Raw genomic sequence first — 17,935 nt, forward strand, 5'->3', positions numbered from 1 at the left:
GGGCCACGAAGTGGCTACAGTCTTACTTAACTGACCGCTCAGCCTATGAGAGCATTAACGGTGTTAATTCGCCCAGTTTCGAGATACCCTCTGGTGTTCCCCAAGGTAGCCATTTGGGGCCTTTAATTTTCATCCTGTTCGTTGACGATCTGTGTAGTCGACTGTGTTCTTCGAAACTTATGTTCGCCGATGACTTAAAGATCTTTCGTACAATTAAGTCAAGACTTGACTGTTGCGCACTCCAGAAGGATATTGATTCCCTTTTGCGCTGGTGTACATTGCACGGAATGCAGGTTAATGTCACAAAATGCTGCGCAATATCTTTTAGCCATTAACGCGAGCCCTTACGACATGACTATAGGATAGGACTCAGTAGTTTGCTCTTTGTTTCTTCAGTTAAGGATTTGGGTGTTATCATCGACTCTAAAGTCAGATTCAATGAGCACATCTCCATGATAACTGCTAAAGCATTCGCCACATTAGGTTTCTTGAAACGAAACACAAACGCATTCCAGGACATCTACGCGCTGAAATCACTATACTGTGATCTCGTCCACAGTCTTCTAGAGTATGCTGTTGTTGTGTGGGCACCCTTTCAAGCTAACAGAATCGAAGCCATTCAGCGAAACTTCGTAAGATACGCTTTACGTGTTCGGCCCTGGAACGATTCGGTAAATTTGCCACCTTACGAAGAACGGTGCAGGCTGATTGACCTGGACACGTTGGCAGCAAGGAGGAAACTACTTCAGCGACTCTTCGTGTTTGGATTGCTTAACGGTGACGTGGATTGCAACTCTCTTGTGAGCCAAATCTACATCAATGCTCCTCAAAGAGTTCTACGTAGTTACACGCTTCTGTGGCAACCTACCCATCGGACCAACTATGGATTCAACGAACCGTGGACTTTGTGCTGTCGTGTGTTTAATGAAACGTTTGATGTATATGATTTTAACATTAGTAAGTCTACTAACAGACATAGAATTCGACACCTAGCCTAGAAAATATCTGTAAAACATTATGTTCAAGATTTAATTAAATAAATAAAAATGCTCGCAATACTTCTCATCATTGATTTCAAGTTCTCTAAGCTTTTTCGGACTTCCTAAAGTTTCCACAATTTTGCTAACGATCATGAATCTTCTCTAAAGTTTCAATAATTCATTTTTAAAATTCATTAAGTTTCGCTGCTCTGGAATATTTCTGCTCTGAGGATATCTGTTTTTTTCTTAAAGCTTTTTTTGTTGAGCTTTTAAGCGAGATAAAAATCTTTCTTGAAGTTCTCGAAACTTCTTTAAAGTGTTTGTAGTTCTCCTGAAGCTTGTTGTACTACCCTGAATTTAATTGAACTGTTCTAAAAATGTTGAAGCTTCCGCGAACTTCTGGGCTAATGTGAAAACCTCAATAATTTTCTTAACATCTCTAAAGTTCTATGAAAATCTGGGAACTGCTTGAAAATTTCCGCTAATTTAGCGAAACTAATGGAACTGAAGTCCCCTTAAATTTCCCTTGTTTCTTGTGCTTTACTAAACTTATTTGAAATGCTTCCGAAATGTTCTCGGATCATCCCTTAAGACTTTTATGAAATTCTCGAAATGTTTCTGAAGATCTCTTTACTTATGTGAAGTTTTCGAAGTTGTTCTGAAATTTCAGGAACTTCTTTAAGCTCCCGCAACGAAATAATTAATATAGTTCTGTGATTTTCACTGAAGTTCTCAAGATTGGTCGATTTTCGAAACTAATTCATAGCTTCTTCAATAGTTTAGAGTTTCCTGATGTTTTTAAAACTGCCCAATATATTTTTCAATTTCCTTAAAATGCTCTAGACTGCCTTGAATATCTTAGTATTTTTTTAAAAGAACCCAAAATTTTACTGGAATTGATTGAGTTGCCTTTAAGTTATACAATTTTCCTTAAATTTTATGAAGATTATAAACGTTCACGGAACTTTACCTTAAATCACTAATTTTCCCTGGAAAGTCCAGCCCTGAAGTTTTCTATGCTAACCTTAATTTCTAAATTGATCAAATGTTCCGGTGATTTTTCTGATATATATATATTTATAATTCCCTGAATCTGCTTAAATTTTCAGATTAATCATAGAGTTCTCGGAATATCCCATAATTCCAAGAAACTTGTTGTAAGTCGCTGCAAATTTCCTTTAGTTAAGTAATGTTATCTGATCGTCCTCGAAGTACTCGGAACTTCAATGAATATAGCGAAACAATCTAAAAATATCTAAATTTCTTAGAAGTTCTCTGGAATTTCTTGAGAATATCGGTGCTTGCTGAAAGTTGTAGCATTTTTTTTTAAATTAATGGAACTTCGTTGATGTTCCCTAATCAACTTAGCTAAATTTCGAAATTTTTTAGATCTTGAAGTTTCCATGATCAACACCCCTGAAATACTCTCACATTTTTTTGGATGTTCATATAATTTTTATTGCGTTCCAGAAATTTTCTCTGAGCAAACCGAAATTTCTGGAAATTCCCGGAAATTTTCCCAAAACTTCTTTAAGGTTTCTGCAATTTCCTTGAAATTTTTTAAATGCCCTTTAATTCAATGATCTGTCTTGACGTTCTCCAAGCTTCCCAAATGCTCTCAATTATAATGAAGATCTCTGTTCTGCTTTAAAATAAATCAAACTCTCGTGAACACCTCTAAACTTTCCTGGAATTCTCTGGATTTCTGTGATGTTTCTGAAATATTTCTGAAGTTTTCATAAATATTCGGAAGGTCTCTATACTGAATCTCTAGGAACATCTCAAGATTTTTCGATTTTATTTCAGCACATCATGGACTTATCTTGAGTTTGTCTAAAGTCACGCTTATAGATTTTCAAACCAATCGAATAGCCTGGGCTAACATTTCGAGGACTTCCGCTTAAGAACTCTGGAATTTCCCAAAGATCTCTAGATCTAGTTTGTTTCTGAGATAAATAGAACTCCTTAAATGTTTCCACAATTTTGCTAGTACGAAACTTCAAGACATTAAAAATGTTGTGATCTTAGACTTACTAAAATTAAGTAAAACTGTTTCTTTAAAACTGATTGTCATGTCTAAAAAAATTTGCGTTAATTGTTGTTGCTGCAAAAAAAATCATATTTTTAACGCATATGACATGACATGACATATAAATAGCTTTCTTATTATAAACCTGGGAATAATCCGCCAAAGTTATGGAAAAAACTGAAAAACTTAGGGAGCTTTATTTACCCAAATGAGTGGACACCCTGTAAATAGAGAAAGAGGATTAAACGACAAAAAACTCTATACAAGGTCGTCAACTTCGAATTGATCATTTTGTCAAGCTTCTGCATTCATGTTCCATCAGATGTCACAGCTGTTGTTTGCGGTGACATCTATCGGAAACTAGACACAATCTGTTTTCCTATAATTGTTCACAGAGGACACTGCAGTGCAAAACATGTCTGGTACCTCTATATATGCATTTAAATTATTATTCGAAGTCCCTCCTTTTTTACACGTTCTGCACACAAAATAGCTCACCCCTCACAGAATTTCCCGTTGAATTTTATGTATGGGGCGGGGCATAAAGTATCTTTTGCGCAGAATATGTAAAAAAGGAGGGACTTCAAATGTTAAAGCAAATGCAGTTTTGTAGTGTCAGGTACTCTATTTTGTAATCTGTGAAAGGGAAATAACAAATCGAGTGTCAACAAAATACATGGCATGTTGAGAGATTGAGCTCGTGAGAGAGAATTTCTCTCTCAAATTTGAATTTTTTTTGGCTCTCTGGGGACTGGTAGTAAAGCAGGTAAAATTGTATGGGGAAAAATCATTTTTAATTAATTGTAGCTTGTTTAACAATAATTTCCGGAAAAAAACTGAACGACAAAGTCCCTGATTAATTTCTTTAGGTTGTCGTTCACTTTTTTTCACCTGAATATGCACCGAAAGCAAATTATTCCCACTTCTCTCATTTTCTGTATGGGTATTTTTATCACTTACTACCAGCGGAACAGCGCCATCTCTGTGGAAAATGGTCGAACAAAATGATTAATTGTTCAAAAATTAGAACAAAATGTAGGCCTTTCCTACACACTGCAAGAAGAATGATCAATCGTGAAATAAATTCACGTTAAAAAAGTTTAAAATAGTGACTGATTAAAAGAAAAAGTGACTTTAGTGACTTGGCTATAAAAAATGAGACTTTTTAGTGACTTGCTGAAAAAAGTGACCAAGTCACTAAAAAGTGACTCGCTACCAGCCCTGAAGCAAGGTTGCTTCCACTCACTTACTATAAAAAATGTTTTTCGGAATTATGAAATCATTAGATGATATAATGATATGTTGTACTCATGTGTAACAAGAAGAGGGTGTAAAATATGTGTTTGATTAATTGATTAATTAATTAATTAATTGGTTCGATTAATAGATTTTTAAAATCGATCTCAAACACGACAAAAATCGACTGGATCGATCATTTTCATTCGATTTTTGCTTCGATATAAAAAAAGTAGAAACGTCTGTGCTTAGGGGCAGGCATGGAAAATCATTTACATTCATTTCATGCATTCATTTACATTCATTTCACTCTAACTTTTTTCATCAACAGCATTCCGCAAAATGATGTAAAGAGCTTTAGTAGGTATTGCTATTAGCTACAACTTTTGCCCACAACTCAAATCTGTATCTCTTATGCATCACGAATTAGAGCGGGCAGAACTCGTTACTGTTTTTCAGTGAATGTAAAATACATTCACTGAAAAACAGTAGTGGATTCTGTTTGCTCTGGTTTGTCATGCATAAGAGATACGGATTTGAGTTTTTAACAAAAGTTGTAGCTAATAACAAAACCTACATCATTTTGCGAAATACTCGTGATGAAAAAAGTTAGAGGTAAATGAACGTAAATGAATGCACGAAATGAATGTAAATGATTTTCCATGCCTGCTTAGGGGTACGAACGGAAGCTTGACGTAGGACTGCTAGTGTGTGTGATCAAATCTATAGTACCGAAGGAGTATACGATGATATGCACACATCTGTCCCCCACCAAAACCAACCAGAAGCCTGTAGGATATTCATGTCGAAATGGTAAAGAAAGTTATCAATCTACATATGTACAGACATTCACTTCTTATGACATATTTCAGGTTCATCAGTCCTCTTCTATGTCAGAACTGGATCGCATGGGGGGCTATCGGCAGAATTACAAAATTTCTGGCATCAGCACGTTTTCCCACGTTCTGCCGATCCTTTTCAAGCGTGGGAGAAAATCCGTAGTGAATATCCCCATGTGTACCCCATTGCTCGAGACTATTAAATTTTATCAAGAATGGTAACAAGTGTTCCGTCAGAGAGGCTTTTCTCTAAAACTGGTGAAAGCACACAGAATCGATATCGGCTCTATGCAAAACCCAATGAACTTTCTTGGGACCCCTCTCGGATGAGTTATGGGATATCTGAATTAAGTACTTTCCGTACTTACCTGCTTTTACACTCCCACCATCTAATCGTTTTGTTTCATATGTTAATCTTTGGTTTTTTCAGTCGGTCATTTAATATCAATAAAACGAATATTATAACCTGTTAAATCACTCACCTAACCAAGTATCCTGAGCAAAAACTTCCACATGTTAAATTAAATCAAAATACTTGCGCAACACGAGAAAAGGGCCTATCATTGTTGATCGATTCTCTTTATCAATTTTCTCTTTCGCGAATACCCCGACCAGCGTTGCCAGATTGTTTTAAAGCTCATCGGTATCAAGGGTATTAAAAAATCGGTATTTATCGGTATTTACTATTTATTTAATTTTATATCATAGCCGTTTTTTAAAGTGACTATTTTAACGATGGTGACGACTGGGATATGAAGGGAATTGCTTTGTATGGCGGCTTTCTCAGCCTTAAAGCACTTTTTTTTTATTTAATTTTTAAAATTATCGTTGTTCTCAAGTGGTGATCAAAAACCAAAATATGGAAAACGACGTAACCATTGACAATAACGACCAACAATATTTTCCCTTGAAAAAAGCCACAACCTATGACCGAAATGTCGGGTTGATTAAAGAGCCTAATATCTATAAATTCAGGCTCTTAAGGGCAGATTACATTGTTCCGTAACATCATTCCTGAAATGCAGGAATGGAATATTTCATAATTCCTCGAAATTCCTTGAAAGTTCTTGTAATTTTCCTGAAATTATGAGCTGTTTTGGAGTTCTCTGGGCATCCTCGAAGCGCTCGAAACTTCCCTGATTATAATAAGACTACCGGCATATCTCTAATCATCTTAGAAGGTCTCTGGACATTCTTGGAGGGTATCCTAAGTACTCTCACAATTTTCTTGAATTTATTGTAACCTTCAAGATTTTTTTAATTTTTTAAAGGTATCGGCACTGCCATTAAAAAGCATAGAACTTCCCATAAAATGTTCTCACAATGATCTAATGTTCATGTAACTTCCCTTACGTTTCCTAAATTTGCATGAACATTGCTGAAGTTTTCGGAAATTGCCTGAGTTTCTCGGAGCTCCTTTATAATTTCAGCAATTTCATTGAAATTATTTTATCTGTCCTGATGTTCTCTGACTTCACTAAAGTTCCTGAAAACCATTAAGTTTCCTTAAGTTTTTTGGACTTGTGAAGTTTCCAAAATATTTATGATGTTTCCTTAAGTTCACTGGAGTTCGCTGGACTATTCTGAAATTTCCGGGTTTTTGAATTTTAAGAGAAGTTAATGAAACTTTAATTTATCGAAACTTACACAAAAGTCTGAACTTTTCTGGCGTTTCAGAACTTCTTGAATGTGTCTGCAGCTAGTGTGGATCCGCAATAAAAACCTGATAGCATCCTTGAAACTCCGGGAAAGTTAAAAAAAAACTGGCGGGAGAAGATGAAAGAATCATTCGAGCGAAGGCTGAAGAAGTTTCCAAGGTAAGATGGAAGAAAATTCCAAAGAAAGTTGGACAAAACTTCCGGAAGTTTAAAAATGAATAAAAACTTCCGGAAGTAAAATAAAGTTTAAAAAATATTTCTCGATTGCCTAGGAATTACCGGGAAGAGCCATCGACTTTTTTTTCGATTGATGGGTAGCCAAAACGGTGAGGAAATGCAAACATTAGTCGAAAGAGTATCAAGCATAAAGCACCTTAGAGATGATTGCTTAGAATTTTGAAGGCTAAAAAAATATGAGGTATTCAATAAGATACAAGTCTCTCACGAAAATTTTCTCTGAAATTCGAGCGCGGGCAGGCAATAATAATTTTGCTTATTTAAAAAAAATCGGTATAAAATTTTAAAAATCGGTATTTCGAGGAACCTTATCTGTATATCGGTATCTAGTTTGGAAATCGGTATAAATACCGATAATTCGGTATATCTGGCAACGCTGACCCCGACTGCAAATGAATTTCCTATTCAGTGTGTTGATTCAGGCGCAAGCTAAAATCATCTTCTGTGCTGCGCAGGGATGCCAGATGATTTTTTCAAAAGTCTGTCTGAGTATCAAAAACTATGTCTGTATTTGTCTGTATTCTAGAAAAATCACCGCATTGCAAACAAATAAGCATTTTCAAACTTAATAAAGTGCGTATTTGTGGTTTTTTAAATTTTTATTCTTAGTACAAAAAATACGAAGTCAAAACTTAAAAGGCATTGCTGTTTAAAATCACGAGATTGTACCGAACTATCGGAATTAAATGACAACGTAAAAAAGGAACAAAGGCATGTGGGTAAGGCTATAAAAAGGGAAAATCTATTATTTCAAATAAAAATAAATGAGAAATGATCAGAACTTACCGAACAAATTTTTTTATTTAGTCTTATCATACATGTTGCATGAAAATAGTCGAAAAACTGTTTTTTAGAATTTCAGTTATTCCTTTTTCTATTTTGATGGCTTTTCCATATTCCTTGGACGCTAATATTCCCTGCATCATAGCTGCATCCATCCTGTTACGCAGTTTAGTTTTGTTTAGAATGATCGACGAAAACATCCTTTCAACTACCGCTGAGGAGTATGGCACTGCAAGTAGAAGTTAGCACAATTCGTCTGAGATAAGGAAAAGCGATTTCGCCATTCACCCGTTTGGTGGCCAGTACCACTCCCCAAAATTCAACACCATCATCAAAATTAGCATCCATTGGCAAATCCATGTTTCTTACCTCGCGGAATTCGTCGTCTACCATTTGCATTTCGAATTCGTTGATAACATTTGGGAATATCTGCAAAACTGGGTGTGAGGGGTGTGTTTTATTTTTGAGATTTTTCGGGTCAATGCCCTGCCTCAAAAACTAGGCAATGGTTTACGAGATTCATATCATCCATATTGATACGTTTTCCGATTTGATTTACAAGCGTTATGTAGAAGTTCATCGCCATTGTTCTGAAGTGATCAACATCCTCAAGCTTGATGCTATTGGTTGACAAAACATCATCCAAATGTTTTTGTACGCCAGTACCCCTATAAACCTTTTCCACAGTAGTTTCTGGGTTGCAAAATTAACGAACCCAGGTCTTCAAGCTTCGCAATGTAGTCTGGTCTCATGAAATTATCGAGGATTTCCTTGAGCAAACGAACTAGCTCAGAATTGAGTCGACATATTTAAGGCGCTTCCGATTGGAACAAGCGGTTTAGTTTGTTAGCTTTTGGTAGAACAAATTCCAAAAACCTCAAGCAAAGCTCCATCATGGGGTTCTCCAAGATACCGCTGATTTCTTTCACCTTCTCGGCATCAAGTCCACATTCGAATTAGTATAATTTAAGAACACTCTGAGAGCTGGAAATCTTTCTAGCATCCGTTTCACCACCTGCTCTAATGACAACCAGCGTGTGGCAGCCGGGTGGAGCATTTTCAATGGTTTCAAGCCCATAATTGCTTAAAGCTGTTCAAATTTCGAAAATAATTTTGTTTATTTTATGTTAAATTTCAGGAACCAATTGGTAAAAATTTGTACAAAATTTGTATTAAGTTTCAAATATCTGTATAATGTCTGTAGTTTGTATTGGGTCTGTACGAAACTTCAAATATCTGTATAAATACAGACATATCTGTATATCTGGCACCACCGGTGCTGCGAGCTTAGCGAGAAATTCGTTTAAGTTGCCGTGGTAAACCAACGAGAAAGTTCTCGATGAAGAGAATCGATCAACGAGGATAGGCCATTTTCAAATGTTACTTGAGAATAGTCATTTACTATACACTGAAGTCTTTTTTTACACGGTTTTTTTTACGCGGTTTTTTTTACACGGTTTTTTTTACACGGTTTTCCACGATTTACACGGTACGTTTTTAACGATTTCTCGACAACGATACCACCTATCGACTTGATTCCAATCACATTATCCGTTTCAAGCTATTTTTAATCGAATGGCATACTTAAAAAAAAAATCACAATTTTTGGTATAAATACAGAAATTTTTAAAATATGTCTATATGGACCATATCATGCTTTAATTACAAATGGCATCAAAATCCGATTTTTTAAAAACATTTAAGCATGCGAAAAATCAAAATCTCGTAGGTTTTTTTTTACACGGTACGTATCCCCCGTGTAAAAAAAGACCTGAGTGTATTCACATCATGTTTGTATGTTACACTCACAACTTTTACAGCGTACGTACTACACAATTTATTTCTAAATGATATCAATCATCACACTAAATGACTATTATAAGTGAAATGTCATAACAAGATAGCTTATGTAACGTTATATCAACTAGACTGAACTTGGCATTAATTTGCACCAACTTTCCTATGATCCATTATATTTGAAACATTTTTGTGCAATTTTGAAAAATGAATCCATTCAAAATGATTTACTAAATCGGTGAATCGATTATTTTCATTCACTTAGATCGATTCTTACCTCAAGATCGCCCAATGCTTGACTTCGCTTTCAGAGCGTCACAATCAGCGATCTTAACCTTGAGTTTGCGTACATAAAGGTTTTTTTTTTGTTAAACAGCTTTAAGTAGTTGTCACATGCAGTGTTGGAAAAGTTCGCGATATTTCACGAAGTTCTCCAAGGGAAAAGTTCGCGAGTCATAGTGATTTTTTGTGAACTTTTCCATCACTGGTCACATGTAAGCGTAACCAATGTGCCTATTTATGTGTTGTTTTCACTCACTATAAACTTCAATTTACTTCATATTAGGGTCCACAACACTAACTGAACGCTTCGGCATATTGCGATGACCATAATATGAAATAATTTTGAATATTTTCTTCCGAAAAAGGTGGGTGGATAAATCAGGGTTTTCTGGTTAAGTAATTTTTACAACAGTCAAATCATAAACCATAAACTATATCTTTATTTTATCAATGAGCCACGCAAATAAAAATTCATTTACCCAGGTAGTTTGAAGACACACACATGTAAGAACATTGCAATTAAAAGTACAACTATGCAACAGTGCAAGATTATTGTTTTGGATTTCACGTTATATTGGAAGCAATTGGATTACCTTACATACATAAAATATGATGTTCTTGTTACGTGATCTAATTTGACATTATATTTCCGCACTCAGAATTATCATTTCAATTGGTTTATTCCTTTCCCGAAACCTCGCGACACCTTTCCGTAGCCGCTTCGATAGCACCACTGACGATGTAGCGAAATGCTAAAATGAACAAACTTTAGTTCTATTGTTACAAACCATCAATAAATAATTTACCATTCTTTTCCAAAAACGAAAGCCCAGTAATGGTTGACCCTCCGGGGCTTGCGACATCGTCTTTCAGCTGTGCAGGATGTGCTCCCGTTTCCAGAACCATCTTTCCGGCTCCCATAACCGTTTGGGCAGCCAACTTGTACGCCAAATCCCGGGACAGTCCCATCTTAACGGCCCCGTCGGCCATCGCTTCAATCATGGTGAAAACATACCCCGGACCACTTCCCGACAGAGCGGTGATGGGGTCGATTAATGATTCCGTTACTTCGTCGCAGGTCCCAACCGATTCTAGCAGAACTTGTGTCAACGTACAATCATCCTCGGTTGCTGCTTTACCTCGCACGAAGACCGATGCGCCACATCGAACCAACGTCGCCGTGTTTGGCATCACCCGGATGATACGAGCCGTTGGCAGCAATGACTGAAATTAAATGCGTGCTTTGATTCTTACAACCCTAATATTGTAGAGCTCACCTTTTCCAATTCCTTTAGCTTGACGCCCATCGCAACGGAAATGAACAGTTTGTCCTTACTGCACGTGTTGACTTGCTGCAGAACCGTTGGTATCACCCATGGTTTCAGTGTAATGAACACCACTTGGGATCGCTTCACCACCGGTACATTATCGAGATACGTCCCGGCACCAAGTTCTTTGAATGCTTGCAAGTTTGCCTCGTCGTTCGCACTGAAACTGGCTGCGATGTTTTCTCCCTTCACTAATCCTATAAATATAACACCGATTGAATGCATTGACCACGGTTAAGAACCGATCAATTGAGATAAAATGAAAGTATTTCATCACTATCAACCAACCTGCCGATATGAATCCTTTGGCCATGGCCTGTGCCGTTTTCCCACCGCCAAGGAAGCCCATTTTCAGCAGATTTCCGCAAACGGTTCGCATCTGGATTTATGTTTTGCAAAAAATGTTTCCGTCAAAATCACAGCTGATGCCAGAATAAACACTGATCTGTGTTCACTTGGATTCAATTCGACTGTGACGGATGCGGAGCTGCACGAGAAAACTGGCACGCGTGACAGTCACGAGGTTGATGCAACTTGTTGCTACATTGGTGTAATTCATACGGGATGTTCACAGCGCATGAGTGTTCGTTCGGCTGATGGAGTGTATCGGATGGGAGGAACAATTGAGAATACTACTTCTAGAGAGGGTCTATCCTCTCTAACTACTATCCGGGAGCGAATGCAATTTGATTTGAACGTTGGAGATTTACTAAATGGGGCCTCCCTTAGCTCAGTCGGTAAAGGCGCAGCTACAAAGCAAGACCATGCTGGAGGTGGCTGGGTTCAATTCCCGGTCCGGTCTAGGAATTTTTCGGGTTGGAAAATTTATCGACTTCCCTGGGCATAGAAGTATGATTGGACTTTTGCCACACAATTATACCAATGCAAAAATGGTACAGGCATCGAAATCTCTCAATTAATAACTGTGGAAATGCATCTAGACCACTAAGTTGAGAGCACGCAATAAGCTAATATGCGATATACAATAAGCTTGAAATGCGAAGAAGAAGAAGAATAAGATTTAGTGCATTGATTGTCAATGCTGCTGTTTGATTAAACACTAAGATTTTCATTTTTCTTCTTCTTGGCTTTCATGTCCCTACTGGAACTTAGCTGTGGTGTTAAAGAGGTGTTGTGCCAAAGTTTGAGAAATGTTGGTAAATTGTAATATTCAAAATGATAAATTATCATCAAATACATTACTCTTATTAATTACGGTTAACGACCTTACAGTCAATATTTATTGTTTTATGTGAAAGTTAGAGGATACTGCGAGGTAATCACATCTCATAGGTAAGAGACGTGTGTGTGTGTGTGTGTGTGTGTGTGTGTGTGTGTGTGTGTGTGTGTGTGTGTGTGTGTATGTATGTGTGTGTGTGTGTGTGTGTGTGTGTGTGAGGGAGAAAATTTGCAAACAAGTCTACTGGTACCCTTATTTTTTTTCGCAAAAAATTTCTACGCTAAAAACGCTCTATTTTGAGTAAAACATTATTTCTTGTAAGATTCGAGATATAAGCGTTGATATCTATCGGTGTGTAGAATTTATTGTTCCATATACAGTCATTCCAGTATTATGGGCCTAGTCTAGTAGCCTAGTCACTATTATGGGTCCGTCAGTTCTGCGTGGAAGTGGCTCATAATTGTGGCATTGTGGGTGATCCATAATACTGGGCTGACTGTATTTTAAATTTATTTATTTTTCAGTTCATGTGAAACTATCCTTACATTTAGGTTAACTTATCATAAGTATAACTTATCAAAATTAACTCATAAGAGGTAAAATTATCATTGTCGCCCTGAAATGGTCGGGTTTGGCATAATCGAAAAAGTTGAAAAAATCAATAAATTAAATTTCCCGAGAAAAATGTTTCTCGAACAAAAAACTGTTTTCCGAAAAAAAAACGTAAGCCCAAAGGTGGAAAAATAGAAATATTATTTTCATGGTGACCAGCGAGTTCCGATTATCAATTCCCCGTTTTTTCCTGGAATTTTTGAAGTTTTCCCGGTTGTACGATATATTTCAATTGTATGTATGTATGTAAGGTAGCCACCATCCCTTCGAAGATCTTGTCTTGTATGCAGCTCCACTTAAAAGCAAGATCAATTTGAGCTACCGATCTGAATTCACAATATCGCTGTATGAATGGCCAAAAACGGTGGGGTGGACCCGTAAGCAGAGGCACTTACGCAAAATCCACGGGAATTTAAGTATCTCCTTCCAACGATACGATCCAACAAATCGAATAACGCAATTCGCAATACTTATTAAGCTTCCTACAGGATGGTTTGTTAAGAAGGGCGACCATGAAACTGTTGGAGTAGAATTCACACCATCACAATCGAATCGGTAGGATAAAGAAAATGATAGTGTTTATTCCCTCCTAGACTCCGGTTGTCATACCACTCCAATCGTCCAGTTCCAGGTCAAATGATACCCTGATGCTCCCTCCCAACCCAGTATTTATTGATATATAGTAAACATATGTAATGGAGAAATGAAATATATCAGAATATTAAAATACGTAATAATGAAAATACATTTATATGGATAAAAAACTGGTATTCTGCAATGAAAATAATCATTATTTTACATATAATATGATGCAGCTCTATATCTCCTCAGCTCCCAATAAGGAAGATGTGACCCTGAAATTTCCAGTTTCAGCATATGATGCAATATCACAACTGTTGATAAAAGGAACGGATCCCATCTTATTTAAGACCTGGATGACCTGAAATGTGTGTTACCGGAATAATACTTATTTAAATGTAATATAATATTGAAAATGCGTTATAATGCCATGTAACAAGATACAATAAACACAAGATTTTTACAAAACCAATATTGTCACCTCGGGTGAGGTGACTCCATTTGATTTGTACGGAGAGTCACCTCACCCGAGGTGACAATTGTCACTTCACAGGTGACAGTGTGTCACCTCACCTCACACGCCGCGCAGAATAGGCCAAATAATGAACGATTCAGATTTCTTTTCAAGCTGGCACTATGCTTCCCTGGAGCCGCTCATAATAGCTAATATTTAGAATTAAGTATAATAAAATGTAATTTATAATAATATTAAATGATTTAAAGTCAATAATGAAAGATATGTAGTACTATAAACACTATACATATAAGATAACCAATAGCTAGCTTAGCTTAGATTGACTGCACATATCAATGGTTGCTACTCCGTGATTGATCAGAATCAGTGAAATTGTACAATGAATCAATTGAATGGGGCTGGGAGTGACCGTCCATTCTCATTGTACAAGTTTCAGTGATTCTATATTTTGTAGATCAATAACGGCGCCGGCCACGTCCTTGCAATCAGGTGGTAGTAGGGAAGGAATATTAGAGTGACCTTTGTTGTTTGTGGGCCGTGTTTACCTCTGCACCCCAACAAAAGGCACAGGAAAGGGGATTTTGTTAGTAAGTTGGGTTCGTTGGATCAGGATTCACCTTGATAAGTGATGCGACCATGGTTTTAAATGAATCAGTGTTATCATGCATTATACTTGGATTTGCCCGAAGCCAAAACCAAATGGTGTATCATTGGGTCTTATTACGGGTGTCACTACACGCTACAAGCAAGTGATACTCATAATAAGAGCCGTGATTACCGTACAAATCAAATGGGAATCACTTCACCGTGACGACAAGTGAAAACTTTTCACCGTGATGTGACATCCGTAATAAGCCCCATTATAATATAAATCTGAAGACGTTCCATCATCGAAATGCTGAAAATAAACTTAGAGCATGAGCAAAATTGATCGCCCCCGACTGCCAACACCAAAGAGCTGAAAACCAATTCAAAAAAATCGAATCAACAGACAAAACCAGGGTGAAAGGTGTAAGAGTGAATCATTACAGTATAAATCTAATGATGTTCCGTCATCAAAGAGCTGGAAGAAAACTCAAATAATTTAAATCAATAGATCCAGTCTGAATGAAGGCTGCAAAAAGAGAATAATTATACAGCAATGACCCCATTTTGTCAGCTAGCAAAGTATGTGTATCTTAAACATTCATCTTGAAAGAGGAAGGTATGAAATTACAATTATGTGGAATTATTGAAAAATTACAGTCCGATGCGCGAAGAGGTTGACAGGATCGGGTCATAACTGTAATGTGAATATTAGGAAGATTTATAATCATCAAATTGAATTAACCTGGAAGAATGCTTGTGAATAATTGTTATACAGAAAAATTAAATTGATAAACTAAATGGTTCAAACAACAACTCCAGCCTGTAGAAAAGCTGAAAATAGGGAATCTTTACAATGTGGATTCCCCACGGTCTTCTACTCAGTAAGCAAAAGCGGCAGCCACCAGGCTAGTCGAGCTGCTCATTTTAAATATTGGGACCTTATTTTGTGAAGTTCTTAAGAATACCGATTGAAACACAATGTAAACAAATAAAAGTTAAGAGTTTCATCCGAATCAAATGATTCCAAACGATACGCATTCATAGAAATTAAGTTTAAATAGACAAAAGTAGGAAAAGGAACAATCTCACCAAATCAGTCCAACTGAATCCCTTGCAAGCAGCTATGTCACGCTTGGTGTAGTAGCTCCGGTCATAGACCCGCCCTACGGGGATCAATCCTCTGGTTGAATGTAGTCGATTGCTCCATGACGCGAACACGAAGCGACCGCTCACGAAATCATACAACGCGTAAACAAGCTGAAATCAAAAACTATCACTTGCGACGCCACAAATTTCTATACCGGGAGCACAAGCGAAGAAAAAAACAAACAACGCAGATAGCGACATCTAGCAATCTCTGTGAATGTGGACAAGGTTACCAGGACGCTGATCACATCCTTTGGTCTTGTGCGGAGTATCGTGGAGTCAGATCACTTTTTTATGATTCCCTTCGGGCTCGAGGTAGACAACCTAATGTTCCAGTTCGGGATATTTTGGCTAGACGCGATCTGGAGTTTATGAAACTCATATATGTTTACTTTAAGAATATTAACCTTAGATTGTAAGTTTGATCAACCTTGTGTTTAGTTTGTATTTTGTACGTGTGGGATTTTTTTTTCAATGTTTGTTTTCAAGATGAATAGAAATAATTTCATGCTTTAGGATTAATTAAATAGTTGTATCGTAAACCACATTTCTTCCCTTTTCCCATCCAAAAAATTATAAATCTCCACTAACCTCGAGACAACCGCGAGTACTCGGTCCAGTTCCTTTAACTTTAAATTTAAGACAGTAATAATGTATAACGCAAAGGATAACTCGGCTCTGTAAAGTTTATTCGATTGAGCCCGTACACATAAATTAATTATAAAAAAGAGATAGCGACATCTCTTCTGATGCCTGCAAACATGATGCATCACGTTTTCTTTTTCGATTCCAAAACTTCTCGGAAAGCGAGAAAACCACCAATCACACACGTAGGGTTTTTGATCTAATTTCCGTCCTACTAAGCACAACCCGCGCTTTAACTCTCTTTTCTGAACGAGTTTAAACAAAAAATGGAATATTTTTATAAAAAACGACTTGCAAATTTATTCACCTTTCCATACGTACCGTTGGATTTGATAAAGAGTCACAAATTGTTGAGATATTGTCTAAAATCTAACACTGCTTCTTGATTCTAAATTCGTTCTACGAGTTTCAATTCCGTCCTAACAGGCTCGGCGTAGTTGCCCTTCCTGAGCACATGATGGATGCGACCGACGGGGAACTGTTGTCTAACGAGGTTGAAACGAGACTTCTCCTTTCTCTCTTTTGTTGCAGCTTTTGTGGGATTGCAGAGTTTTTAAGCTCAGACGATTCCTTCCCCGCGTGGTCCTATGTAAAAATCAGCCAACTAGACTGGGGCACCAGTACCAACAGTCTCGGCAGACGGTGGATGTGAGGTTGAAATAAAATCTCTTCTGTGGGTGGGTTAAGGCCGTTGCGCTGCGTGATCCAAGAATGATCAATAGTTTTACCTATTGGAAACGATACGTAGAGAAAATTCCGATCGATTGATGCAAACATATTGAAAATGTATCGTGAATTAGTCAAGTTATAATCATTCAAAACCTGACCACCGTTACATGCTCATTTTTCGTACTCATCCTATATGTACCCCTATATATAAAACACAGAAGTAGACGTACGTCAAAACTTCACCAAAGACACCAAACGTCTAAATATTACAGCAAATACTCTAGAACTACTATTACGGCTAAATTCCCATTCTGGACCACTGTGCACTGTGGATTTCAATGACCTCGGTCTGAACAGTGAACCCACCGAATAAATGGAACTATACAAGTCCATAACTTACCGAATTCTACTATTGAAAAGGTTTTAATTTTAAATGAGCTAATTTGTCTATACCTTATCCACAAACATATCACATCATCGTCCCATCATCCAATGGGAATCATAGAAATATCACCAAAGCTCTTAAGTTGCACCTGGTGAAGTCACCGACGCTATGCATATCAACAACCGACTAAGTATCCAATGACAGCGTTTACCTTCTGTTCAACACTTTCATTAGCCGGGGAAATAGTCTCCAATCCTCCGTTCAAAAGTTGAAGGCGGCTGCCGTCACTATCACCAATCGAACATGTATAAACAAATTAGCTACGCTAAATTATGACCCATTCACATCACCATCATCATCATCGTCTCATCGTCTCATCGTCTAGCAACCTAAACACATAATGGATTCAACTGAAGTAGACGGGCAGACATACAGACAGACAGTCGGACGCAGAGCTACTCCATCTGCAGGGGCTTAAACAAGATAC

The 17,935-nt window shown here is 37.3% G+C and overlaps 1 protein-coding gene across 1 annotated transcript; it reads right to left on the reverse strand.

The window, feature by feature from the left end:
• Positions 1–10,508: 10,508 nt before the first annotated feature.
• LOC135704781 (pyrroline-5-carboxylate reductase 1, mitochondrial-like) lies at positions 10,509–11,586 on the reverse strand. The gene is made up of 4 exons (XM_065226283.1): positions 11,458–11,586; positions 11,119–11,366; positions 10,648–11,065; positions 10,509–10,593 (listed from the first exon to the last, which is right to left on the reverse strand). The coding sequence occupies exons 1-4, from the start codon at positions 11,546–11,548 to the stop codon at positions 10,520–10,522; spliced, it is 831 nt and encodes a 276-aa protein (XP_065082355.1). The 5' UTR covers positions 11,549–11,586; the 3' UTR covers positions 10,509–10,519.
• Positions 11,587–17,935: the final 6,349 nt, after the last annotated feature.

Source organism: Ochlerotatus camptorhynchus, unplaced genomic scaffold, assembly GCF_037179485.1.
Source record: "Ochlerotatus camptorhynchus isolate MF236.1 unplaced genomic scaffold, CSIRO-AGI_Acam_v1.1 ptg000248l, whole genome shotgun sequence".
Classification (NCBI taxonomy): Eukaryota; Metazoa; Arthropoda; class Insecta; order Diptera; family Culicidae; genus Ochlerotatus; species Ochlerotatus camptorhynchus.

Excerpts from the sequence above, each read along its gene's own strand:
- LOC135704781 (XM_065226283.1), bottom strand. The coding sequence starts at position 11,548 with ATGCGAACCGTTTGCGGAAATCTGCTGAAAATGGGCTTCCTTGGCGGT. Across the intron at positions 11,066-11,118 it reads AGCTAAAGGAATTGGAAAAG|TCATTGCTGCCAACGGCTCG; the intron begins GTGAGCTCTACA and ends ATTTAATTTCAG. Across the intron at positions 10,594-10,647 it reads TTCGTTTTTGGAAAAGAATG|CATTTCGCTACATCGTCAGT; the intron begins GTAAATTATTTA and ends TGTTCATTTTAG.